The sequence below is a fragment of the Ctenopharyngodon idella genome, chromosome 15, assembly GCF_019924925.1.
Source record: "Ctenopharyngodon idella isolate HZGC_01 chromosome 15, HZGC01, whole genome shotgun sequence".
In the NCBI taxonomy this organism is placed as follows: domain Eukaryota; kingdom Metazoa; phylum Chordata; class Actinopteri; order Cypriniformes; family Xenocyprididae; genus Ctenopharyngodon; species Ctenopharyngodon idella.
The window spans coordinates 37,923,675-37,936,876 of record NC_067234.1 but is presented as its reverse complement, the minus strand read 5'-3'; the positions used below and the strand labels follow the sequence as shown (position 1 = coordinate 37,936,876).

The window sequence follows — 13,202 nt, the reverse complement described above, 5'->3', positions numbered from 1 at the left end:
CATTTCTTTGTAATAATTTGTTAAATTTACTAGCAATTTCTTAGTGAAAATTGGTAAATCCTACACCAGTTTTCTTCAGTGTATGCCGGTCAGCATATTCACAAAAAGCATTGACATGCATGTCGTTCTCCTGCTGTTCTCTACAGGGAATACTGGAGATCCTCTTGCTGCATATTAGTGATTCCGCACAAAAATTGAATCAACTCCTTAATCCTCGTTCATGTCCTTGACAACAGCACACATGAGTGCAAAAATGTAGGTCACACGATTCCTAAGGTGCTTTCTTCCATCTATATATTGATTTTTTTTTTTTTCTTTTAATGAATCTAAACAGAAAAGTCTCTTCATCACTTCAAAAACATGTTTCTGGCCTGTATCATGAAGCACCTAGAATTATTTGCATAATAATTCTGATTAATGCATATTCAAGAAATCAGAATATTGGATAATGGGGATAGTGCATGGCATTACATTCTTGTGCATGTGAACATGGTCAGATCTGTTCTGCCTGTGTAACCTGAAATGCCTTCAGTAATGTCTATGTTAATTTATGTGGTCACTCTGATGTAAAGTGTGACCAGCATCGCTTTCCATACGTTTTGGTTCTTAGTTCCATGCTATTCCTCCCTCTCTCTCTTTCTCTCTCTCTCCAGGGGAGGGTGTAGAGGCTTTTTGCTGTATGTTAACCGATTGGCTGTTTCTTAGTTCAGTGCGCCCTGGACGTTGGATTATTTTTCGTCTTCACGCGCATCTGAACGCGCGACTCTCCCAGCGTCAAAGCCGCAGAGACCCGCACGGACGGACGGATGATGAGGTCTCCGGGGGTCTTTATCGGTTTACGGAGCTGCTGGGTCACAGAGGGGAACGGGATTCGGTAATACAAACACCCCGCTCCATCCCACCCCACACCCACGCTGACAGAATCTGGGTTTTGCGCACTTGGTGATCCGGCGGTCCCTCCAGGCGCTGCTGCATTCATTCGGGAGTGAGAGCGCGCGGCTGACGCGCACGTCCCGGTTCCGCGATGGTTCTGTGTCACCTGCGCGTCTGATGAGTCCGCCCGCATCAGCAGCAGCATGTCCTCGCGGAAGATCTCCTCCGAATCCTTCAGCTCCATGGGCTCGGACTACCTGGAGAGCCCCGGGGAGGACGGAGAGTGCCCGTTCTCGCGCGTCTTCTGGAACGGCAAGAGCCCCGTGGAGACGCTCTCATGTCCTTTCGAGGACGCGGCGGTCAGCAGGAGGGTCGCCCGCCGTAAACGCGTCAACCTGGACTCGCTCGGGGAGAGTTTGAGACGCCTCACCTCACCGACGGTACCGAACCTTCCCTTACCTTCAGCACTCACACATCCACTGCACAACACGAGAGAGAGAGACGGCACTGCAGATGTGCTCCTCAGAACCTCACCATACCACTTACATATTCATGGATATCTGTACATATGATGTGTGCGCGCGTATTTATGTGGACTATATGTTGTATATACACATATGTGATGTGTATATATATGTAAATGAGTATGTATGTATATATCTATAGACACAGATATATACATACTCATTTACGTGTGTGTTTGTATATACAATTTTGCTAAATGTTAATGTTTGTTAATGTTTTATATATATATATATATATATATATATATATATATAATATACATTAGAGATGCACAGATATATCGGTCAATAATCGTTATCGGACAATAAAAGCAAATTTTCACACTAGCGGCCGATAGTTTAAAAACAGCCGATAGTCATGTCCGATGTATCCTGTCAGTCAAAAGAGGGCAGGAAAATGCACTAAATTTGTGCTTTGTGTAAAGAAAATGCTAAGAAACCAGTTTGATGTTCAATATTAATAGAAATTAATTAATACAATTTAGAAAGTTAACAAATATTCATTTAATCTTCAGAATTTAGTTAATGTGTGTTTATAACTGATACCAGTTACTCTGAAACAAGTTGATGAAATGGAGAGAATAAAGTTTTTATTTGCATTTCTTTCAAAATATAATAACTAAAAATATAATGATTCATTATTAATTATAATGAAATTATCATTCATTTAAAAAAGGTAAAAAAGGCAGAGCCCCCAAACTATCGGTATCGGCAGATATCGCTCTGAATAATCGGTATCGGTGGAGAAATTTAGTATCGGTGTATCTCTACTATATATACATATATATATATATATATAATGCATCAGGGTTAAATGTAGAATTCACAACAGATACAGTTAGAATCACCATCATCATCTTTCTAACCATTTACTCCAGTGTTATAGTCTAGGTGATGTACTGATGATGGTGATGATGATGATGATGGATTTGACTCTGTGCATGAGAGCAGATGACACGCTTGTAAATCTCCAAACAGCAGAACGGGTGACAGTGCAGATGTTAGAGAGCCCAATCCTTCAGACCATCTCACATTTATAGTGTGTGTGTGAATGGAGAATCAATGTAAAGCGTGCTGTGGTTGTTCAGGCCCTGCAGCATGTATTCTTACATATTCATCCCGTCTCATGTGTAGCGTAACAGCGCGGTGCACATTCAGATGGATGTGTGTGTGTGTGAAGGGACACGATAACCTCTCGGTACGCTGGTCCCTGGTGTTTTGGGCCCTCGAAGAAACACACACACACTGTACCGCAGAGCTGCTTGTGTATCTGCATTCGGTTCTGCATCAGAATGTTCTTGCCCTCAGATGCACTTCAGTGGGTTTGCGTGTGTGTTGTACTAGAGAGGCACTTGGAAGTGTGGTACATAGCAAACCAACTGCTCCAATGGCATAAATCCAAAATGTGTGTTTTATCTGGATTATATAAAAAACACTAACATTCTCAGACCGGCTGTATAGCGACATACATGCAGATGGGTCATCGACATGACTTTGTGCTACAATATAATATACACTTTTACACGCACCTAAATTCTCTCTTTAAAAAGTTTTTGTTGATTAAAAAAAATCTGGTAGCACTTTACAATAATGTTCCATTTGTTCATTAGTTACGATACATGAACGATCTATGAAAAATATTTCTTAAGCATTTTAAGCATTAATCTTGACGCTAATGTCAACATTATTAAAATCAACAACGATTAAAGATCAAATTTTAACAAAAATTAATACATACTGTCAAATACGTATTGTTCATTGTTAGTTAATGCATGGGACCTTATTGTAAAGTATTTACAACTTTTTTATGTCAACCATTGAGATTGTATAGTATTGCATAGGCAGGGTATTTAGGTGGTGTAGTTATAACATTTGCATTGACTGATCTTTAGTATTTTGTTCTGTATTTTTCACTCACACACACTCTGTTAAACAGCAGCTTATGTTTGCTTGTCTGTCGAAATGATGTCTGTCCTATTTGAGGATTAAACAAATCAAATGTTCACTGAACACACAAACACGATCTTTAGAAGATATTAATCCTTTGTTTTTTGTGTGTTTGATAGAGAGATTTGCATTGTTTACCTGCTGTTAGTAATGAAGCTGTGAAAACAAAGCCGTTTCAAAATCAGGATGAAAAAATGTATTGCAACAAGCTCAAACACCGCGGACCGAGTTTAAAAATGTTGATTATCAATATATATTTTATTGAGTTCTGAGTGCAATTGATAGAAATCATTTAGTCTGAAAAGTGCAGTAATATTTGTGTTTTATAAAATACAATATTAACATCAAACTCTATTTGTGTGGCTCATTGATTTCACTGAAATCAGTCACTGTTATGATGCTGCCTATAAAATGAGATTTTGGAGTAGATCTGTAATGTCTGGTACCAAGCTTAAGTAAGTACAAGAATATTTACACCATCGTTTAGTTTGGGGTCAGTAAGTTTTTTTTTTAAATGTTTTGGAAAGAAGTCTCTTTTGCTCTCCAAGGCTGCATTTATTTGATCAAAAATACAGAAAAAAATTTGAAATATTATTACAATTCAAAATAGTTGTTTTCTATGTGAATATATATTAAAATGTAATTTATTCCTGTGATCAAAGCTGAATTTTCAGCATCATTACTCCAGTCTTCAGTGTCACATGATCCTTCAGAAATCATTCTAATATGATGATTTGATTCATATTGCCGATTCATATTTTTGTGGTAAGGTGATACGTTTTATTTTTTAGGATTCTTTAATAAAAAGAAAGTTCAAAAGAACTGAAAATTATCATTAAAAATGTCGTAACTGTCACTTTTTGATTAGTTTAATGTATCCTTGATGAATAAAAGTATTAATAAAATAATAATAATAATAATAAAAATCCACCACGATTCTTTTTTTTTGATGTTGGATTTTTAAGACTATTTTGCAAGTCATTGAGCAGTTCAGCCAAATTTTTCTATTTTTATTAAAAATGTAGCCTTACAAGGTAACAAAAGAATAGCAGACCATTTAGGTCCAAAATTTTATTCGACTTTATTTAATTTCAAAGCTTTATTTTTATTAAATATAAGAAGAAAAATGTAAACTACAAATAATAGGACAATATAGGAGGATACAAATGAAATAAACGGCACTTTAAAATTTTCAGCTGCATTATAGGGTCTAGCATGACTAATAATCAAATGTAAAAATAAACACGTCTCTTGTTTGATTAACATTAACGACAGAGACATCAGCAGGATCTTATATAGACCTTATGTAGCCTTTCCAGCGCTACGCTCGTTGTCTTTTGTCGTCCGGTTTGTATTTCCACAGCGATCTTATGCCTATTTATGAATGAACTGCTCGTTTTAAAATCTTCTGGGTCTACTGACATTTGTTACGACATCTGCTTTAAACATTACAGTGCTCACGATAACTTTCATTAACTCTACAACAAGTAAATCCACTTCACCAGCTAATTATTATTTGACAGCGATGCCACAGAAATCTACAGAGCTACCGCAAAAACAGAAGTTCAAAGACAATATTATAAAGATGGCGGCGCGCTTGTTTCTCTGGTGCGTAAGGTCTATAGCCCCGCCCCTTCTCAGCGCTGCGCTCGTTGTGTTCTGTCTGTCTTCCGGTTAGTATTTCCACAGCATGAAGGTAATATCTTATGGATTTATGAATGAACCGCTATTTTTAAAATCTTCCCGGTCTGACTGACATTTGTTATGTGATCCCCTTCAAACATTACAATGCTCATGATAGCTTTTGTTAACTCTACAATGAGAAAATCCCTTTTTACTCTTCAGCAGCGATGCTATAGAAATATACAGAGCTACCTCAAAAACGGTAACTTAGCAAAATTCTAAAGATGGCGTCGCGCTTGTTTTTTTATTTATTTATTTTTTAATTTTTATTAAATTGAATCAATCATAATCAACAATTTTACATTAGCCAGGGGATGAAAAGAGGAAAAGGAAAAAAAACCCCTAACAAATTAATTTTAAATAAAAACACGGAAATGTTTACATTAATTAATACATTTAACAGCTTTCTTGTTTGGCGTCGCGCTTGTTTCTCTGGCATAAGGTCTCTACTGACACACATCCGGTTTTCTCTCAACTGTTTACATTTAGGCTACTTAAGACACATCCGACTGTGTTTATGTGAACCTTTTGTGTTTTTGACAGTTTAAAGACGCGAAAGAGAACTTAGTTCAGTGCTTGTAACGGCTTTGTGCGCGCGCTTCGGGTGAGTGCGCTCATAAAAGCGTATCTGTGTGTATTATTATGTAAAACTAGCAAGGTTTATTTGTTTTTTCATGCCGTGTGTGTGTGTGTGTGTGTGTGTGTGTGTGTGGTCAGTGAACAAGGTCACTGTCATGGTAATTAATTTCAGACACAGTATAATGTGACAGGTCAAACAGAATTTAGTCTCTCTCTCACACACACATACACAGTCTGGGTGGTCACATTTCATCTCAAACCCGTAAGAGAAAAAAACCCCAAGAAATGTCATTTTTGCACAAAGAAAATCAAGACCATAAAGATTTTTGCACTGCACTTGATTTTCCAACAATCAAGCTAATTTCCCCCCACATTCTCATAACCATAATGGGTTTTATTGCAATTCTTATGATTCTCTGCGGTGTTATGTTAGTATAAATCAGGTTTAGTATCGACAGAGAGAGAGAGACTACAGCTGTGAGATCACTAAAGCAGATTTGGCCAGGTAAAGCTGGATTTGAGCTATTAAGAGCTTTCCTGAAATGAGGAGGATTGTGATTGGTATTTTGTTGCTGTGGTAGCGTGATAAAGGCAGTTGATTGGATAAGGCTTAAGAGTGTATTCTATTACAGGTAGATCAGCACTGTAAATCCCTTTAAAAAGGACCAAAACAAACCAAATCCAATAGAGACGATCGGTTTACCATCACCTTTTAATCCATACTCCAGAAACACAGAATTGGTTTAATTAGTTAACACTTTTTCAGCGGCGTTGGTTCCGAAAGTATTTTTTCCATTAATTTCTCCCATAGGGATTTTCAGGAAGTCTTTATTATAAATGTTATAAGCCTTGAATCAGCTACGAGGAGAATCATAACATCACAAACTTTGTTTTGAAGCAAAAAAGCATTTGAAAATCAGACAAAAACTGTGAACTTAAGGGCTTTAGTGAGGGCACTGAGAACAGCATAATCGAGTTAAAAACGGAGAAATATAAAAGTATGCATTTAAAAATGCTGATTATATATAAACAATATATTTTAAGTTTATTGCAAAATATGCACATACGAATTTTTAAGTATTTTGAGAATGTAAGAAGACACTCAATTACGTCATTTGCAGTGCTTCATAGGAGTGGGCGGAGCTAAAGAGGTATTTTTGCTTGTTTCGACTCACTGATTGGTGAATTTTATGTACAGCATCATGGGTAATGTAGTTTTCACCAGGAATTCTGCAGTTAAACATGATTATTTTAAAACTAAGCTGAAATAATGTGAACTGAGTGTTTTAAAAATCATTTTTACAATGTAGATTTTTAAATAAAAAAAAAGAGTTTCCATTGTGAAAATGTTTTTTTGGTTCTTTGATTTTGTTGCGTCTGATGTTGTTGATGAATCTGTTTTAACCAGATCCTGTGAAAGGAGACAGGATGTGCGTGTTTGGACTCGTGCGATGAGAGCGGTCTTGTTTACCAGTTAAATGGTGTCTTTGTAGTGTCACTTGTGAATCTGGGTCGAGCAACTTCTGACTGCATTGTTTTTCTTCTTTTTAGACCCAGACCATTCAGCTGGCCCTGCAGAGAACAGTGGAGTTTTACAGACAGAGGGAAATCAGGTAGATCCACAGACACAACATCCCCGAGAGAAATCACATCTCTTTCATGTCTCAGTTGAGAGAAGAACAAAGATAATCCTGTAGAGTTTCAGAAGAGTTGTGCTTTCCACATCATTTCATAGCTCTATACTCTCACTATACAGTATTTTGACAAAAGATTTACACTGAACCCTCTGGTGCTTTTTGGTAATTTTTGACCAAAATGTTTACAATTTGTTTTGTTTTTAATTTTTTTCTTCATCAGAATGCTGTGAAACTTGGGACAGATTTTGGCACTTGCTATGTGAACACAAAAATAATAATCATGGACATGATTCGAAAAGGTTAAATGGTCCTGAAAAAAAAATAGTCACACTTGTACTGTTAGAATGTACGAAGCCCCGCACATGACATGCAAGAAAAAAAATTAAATCGTGCGCACGATTTACTAATTTGTTCCCTCGATTTACTAAATTGTGCGCATGATTTACTAATTCGTTAGCTCGATTTACTAAACCGTGCGCATGATTTACTATTTCGTTCCCTCGATTTATAAATCATGCGCATGATTTATAAATTGAAGGAACGAAATAGTAAATCGTGCGCACGTTTTAGTAAATCGAGGGAACAAATTAATAAATCGTGCGCACGATTTAGCCTAATATTTTTTTCCTGCATGTCATGTCCGGGGCTCCGTAAGAATGGGAAAATTTCATCTAGTGGAAGTGTTTGGTACTGCGCCCAAACAAAATATTACTGAAAGCTCATTTTTTGAGATATAAACCTAAAATTTAGAACACAACTTGTTTAGGCAACTTGTTTATTTATGGCTTCGGTTTCTCACAGTTTTGGAGTAAAATGTGTTTTGGAAAATATATTTCTTATAAAAATTGACAATAGTATTTTTTTTCTTAACAATAAACTCAAAATTCTATAAATTTAAGTTCACTTTTTTAAACTTTTTTTCACTTCAGCAATTATTTACCAAGTGCCATCTTTAAAAAGTCTGTGCTCCAAAATATTCAAGATTCATGACTGTTTAAGTTGGAAATTTCATTTTGAGGTCTATAAGTGGACTATAAAAACTGCATAAATATAATTTAGTACCATAAAGTCCCCTAAAAATACAAAATATTAAATAAAAAACATTATCGAACTAAAATATAGTACATTCATTTCATTGAAATAATAAAAAAAGAGAATTCTGTCATTTTTGACCACCACACGAAGAGCACCAGAGGGTTTAAATGGATTTCATTTCATGTGACACAAAATACCAAAACAAATTAATAAATTTTGAACACTAGATCTAATGATTTATCATTTCAAACCCAACAGATGCTTTAGGTTTTGGTCAAATGCTGTTGTGCTATCTTTGTTTACAATAAATGTATTTATAACTTTATCTGTATACATACAGTATAATCATGTAAAGCCATATGTATTACATAGCAAATCTCAACAGTTTGATTGCTTGTATTGCAAAATGTAAACTATATTATCGCCCAGCTCTAGTCTGCTAAATGTGACTGTAAGGCATGAAGATAATAAGATATTATAAACATTAACATCATGATTTTCAACTGCTTTGAGACACTGTGTTATGTAAAAAGCGCTATCATTTGCTTCGACTTGACATGCAAACATTTCTAAAGTGTCCAAATACTTTTTTGGGGCCGTTATCTCAACATTTGTCTCTATTTTTATTCCTCCATTATACGAGAAATATCTTAAAAGCAATAATATTTTTTTTGGATATTTTGGTTACCCTTTTCCTAACTTATTAACACAAGATTACCCTGGTAAATGTTAATCAGAATCTCTCCCTCTCTCTCTCTCTCTCTCGCAGTGGACAAGAGTTTGTACGAAGCTTGTCAGACGAGCAGAAGTGTTTGTTTGAGAACTCTCGCTGCGACAGCCAGACTGACATCTCAGGAATACTGAAATACACAGCAACTATTTTAGGTAAGTACATCATAAGGGATATTATAGTTAGCTAAAACTTTGTTATCCAGATACAGAAGCCACTTGATGTTGCCAAGTGTCCTGATTGGCTGATGATCTGATCTGCTTGATTGGATGACAATGATCACATGTTAAACGCAGCCAAAAATGTCCTGCACACCATATTCTGCATGTGACTTTTTATATTTTCAGGTTAAGTGTTCTCATTATTTGTCACGATCGTGCAGCTCTAGTTCACGTACACACACACACACACTTACGGCAAAACTTTGACCTCAATACACACTCACTGACAGCACACACTTTCCTAAAAACTCCCTCCATTGCTGCAGTCTCCATTCCCGAGCTGTTGCTAAGATACTAACTCTGCCATCCCTAACGAGAACACGTTTATAAATAAACCGCAATGAGCCATTTGAACTGAGCCCTGCCCAGCGAAACCTACTGCGCATCTCGCTCTTATGCAGCAGAGCAGCTTCGTTTCACAACGCGCTTGTGCTGCAGACGTCGATTATTTAGGTAATCGATGGTTTCGCTGGGGGCCAGACCTTTAAACTTTCCATCTTTATGTAAAAGCATGTTTATAAAACAGGTAGTTCTGCTAAATACAGCCATGTTCAGTCTGATGGAAATGTCAATAATAATCAGGGACTCTATGTTCCATATTAAAACAGAGTTGCTACGTTTATAAAAGCAATTAGTCACGGTCCACGGTGCATCTACCAACACAGAAAACGTGAAAAAGGACAACCCAGTAACTTTTTGGCAAGCCTTGTGAAAAAACGTGCAAGCATGTGAAAAAACGAGCTGCTCAGATTTCACTCCCCTAGTGATGTAGGAAGGGGATCTTATTATAATATTACCGCCCCTTAATCTGCACGTTTCCACCCACTGCGCCGCCATTTTGTTTTCGCAAGCGACATCGGTGTACCAGTTGTAACGCCATGGCAAAAGTTGGAGCAAAACATGTTAACTGTTCTGTTGTTGGCTGCACAGATGAGCACAGAACACTATTTAGGCCATGTTGGGCTGCTTTAGAGAAGAGGAAGAGTTGTTGTAGTAGAGTCTTGTAATCATGTGGTCATTTTACACCGGACTGCTTCACAAACAAGGGCAAAAGATTAACTTGACGGCACATGCTAGTGGATGAGATGAATCAACTCCACAGCAACTACATAAATTTATCCACTAACTGTTCAGAAACGTCCAGATCTTTCTAAAAGTTGTAACTTCTTCCTGAGTCTCTCCATCAGTGTCGACTCCGGTTTGAACAATGTAAGTCTGAACACCGTTACTGACAATCGTTATTTTGGCTGCGTGAGATTCTCCAGCTTTGTTGTTGTTGAGCAACCGAAGCGTGAGCTGTTAAAGCTCCACCCTCTTCTGGAGCAGCAGCTCATTTGCATTTAAAGTCACACACACAAAAACGGCGTGTTTTTGCTCACACCCAAATAGGGGCAAATTTGACAAGCTATAATAAATGATCTGTGGGGTATTTTGAGCTGAAACTTCACAGACAGATTCTGGGGACACCAGAGACTTATATTACATCTTGTGAAAGGGACATTATAGGTCCCATTTAAATGGTAGTGCATTTTCATTGGAAAAAAATAAATTTTTGCATTATTTTCCACAGGCGTGGACTTCGCCGCCATTCGTGGCCGATTCGGGGAGGAATTCTTCGGTTTGTGTCTTGAGGAGAATGAGAGGGTTCTGCGAGCTCTCGGCGGGAACCTGCAGGACTTCTTCAATGGTTTTGACGCCCTACTGGAACACATTAGAACGTCCTGCGGTCGCCGGGCTTCGTCCGAGGCTCCCTCTTTCCTATGCAAAGATGCTCCTCAGGAGAAGGTGGAGACGAGCGCGGAGAGCGACGGAGGACGGACTCTTCTCCTCCACTGCTTCAACCCTGACCCTACCGTGGGCGTGGCCATGCCGGGATTGATTCGAGCCGCCGCCCGTCGCATTTACCAATCAGATGTCTTGGTGGAGGAAGCTCCTCCCACATGGCTGCACACAGCCAATGAGGATGGCGAGCTCTCGGCGGACTCCTCCCCCGCGTCATCTCCATCTCCGCCGTCATCTTCATCTCCTGCCTGTTTGTCCTTCCTCATTCGAGAGGTTCGGACTCAACCTGCATCCTCGTCGTCGCACCCTCGCCAGCTGTCGCGCTCGCCGCTGGATTTGCGCATCGGTCTGAGCACGTTTTGCCGGGCCTTTCCCTTCCACCTGGTGTTGGGACCCAACATGGAGGTTCTGCAGGTCGGGGAGGGACTCCGGAAACAGGCCAAGAGCGACCCGCACCGAACACTCACATTCAGCAACAGCTTTGAACTGGTGTCTCCCAGAATCCCCTGTTCCTTCCAGAACATCCTCCTGCGGCTGTCCACGCCGTTCACCATTCGTACACGACCAGACGGATCGGCACTCGACGGCAGAGAGAAGGTAAGAGAAGTAATTGCTAACTGATCTGAATTTGTGTCTCTTTAATTCCTAAATACATGTTTTTTTTTACACTGATTCAGACGATTTTGCAAGCCTTTTGAACGATTCATTAAAAGGAACTGACTTAAAAAGGATTCATTCACAATTTGGGCATCATTCTAGCCAACAGAAAATACCAGATACATGAATTGGTTGGCTGATTGGTTGGAAAACGTGATGTTTGTTTTAAGTTTGTCAACGCTACCCCACTACTTAGTAAAATAGCTTTATACTTTGTATTTTATGCTGCCTTTAAATCCTTAAGGGAAGTCCAGAAGTCCTATTTTTGGAGTCTATGGAGCCCCTAAAGAGACATGGTGATGGAAAAATTCTCTCGCAAAAGTTTTGCTTTCCCCCAAGAAACTTTGTATTCGCTTGCAAAGATCTCAAAACTTTTGCGAGAAAATGCAAAAGCATTGAAATATAATTTTTAAAACAAAAACTGAAATAAAAGTAAATTTAAACTATTAAAAATATTTTTAACATTTTACAAAAGCACATAAAATTACTCAAAAATTAAGTTAAGAAGTTATTAACAGTTCATATGTCGTCATTTTGAGTCCAGTTATCGTTAACTAAAACTATTTTAAAAAGTTTTTAATTGAAATAAAGCTCAAATAAAATAGATAATAAATATTAGATGAAAAACTTAAACTAAATTTACATTTTGAAATCTTGCCATGACAAATAACTGAAATAAGTTTAAGTACTAAAATTACAAGCTGAAATAAAACTAAAACCGAAATAAAAATAAATTAAAACTATTTAAAAAAGCACATAAAATAACTCAAAATGAAACTGAAAATATAAAAATAAAAGCTAATTAAAATATGTATCAGAACTAAAAAATAATATGAAAATAACACAGATTTCAACATTCGTTTTTGATTTTGGCCAGAATTAAATGGTCTCATCCAAATTTTTTATAGTTGCTAGTGCAACAAGATGAAGAGTGAAGTGGACTCACATGACTTTGAAAGAGTCCAAATGCATTAAAGCTAATCAAAATTTACACAATCCATATGAACATCAGCTTCACTCATAATCTTTTAATTGGCTCGAAGAAAATCCCAGGTCTCCCATTTAAAATTACAACATTGTGGTAGTGTTTTTGTGTCAGCTCATCTCATAAATACGATCATTCTGACATATTCGACAGTACAAGTACTAATTATGGAGTTTGCCGTCGCTGAAAGCTGATGCCAAACCCGTAGGATTATTTCCTAAATCTGTGCAGATTATTATGAAATGATTTGGACAGAGATGCAGCTTATGCTTCGATGTCTTTCACCCTGGAGAGAAGCTTTACCAAACACACACATACAGCTAGATTGAGAATGAACCTGCCAAGATGAAATATCAGTGGCTGGAGGAGGGAATGTGCAGTTAATAAACCTTTCAAGATGACTGCATGTAATGACATATGCTTCTGTAAAACTACAGATTTCCACTTCATTTTTAAAAACTGTTCATTTGTCAACAATACATTTTCTTGGCAATTCTTATGGAGAAAATGAATGACCCACCACATACAGAAATGTTAAGTGTAATTGAA

At 37.6% G+C, this 13,202-nt stretch overlaps 2 protein-coding genes across 2 annotated transcripts in view; both read left to right on the top strand.

The window, feature by feature from the left end:
* The window catches only part of LOC127495189 (gastrula zinc finger protein XlCGF7.1-like), a 288,096-nt gene that overhangs the window by 133,004 nt on the left and 141,890 nt on the right, over nt 1–13,202 (top strand). The gene's annotated exons all lie outside the window — the stretch shown is intronic.
* gucy1a2 (guanylate cyclase 1, soluble, alpha 2) overlaps nt 724–13,202 on the top strand; it is a 35,268-nt gene continuing 22,789 nt past the window's right edge. The window contains exons 1-4 of the mRNA XM_051861802.1: nt 724–1,313; nt 7,158–7,219; nt 9,048–9,163; nt 10,800–11,608. Coding sequence (XP_051717762.1) covers nt 1,077–1,313; nt 7,158–7,219; nt 9,048–9,163; nt 10,800–11,608 — 1,224 coding nt within the window. The 5' untranslated portion in view covers nt 724–1,076. The remainder of the gene's footprint in view (nt 1,314–7,157; nt 7,220–9,047; nt 9,164–10,799; nt 11,609–13,202) is intronic.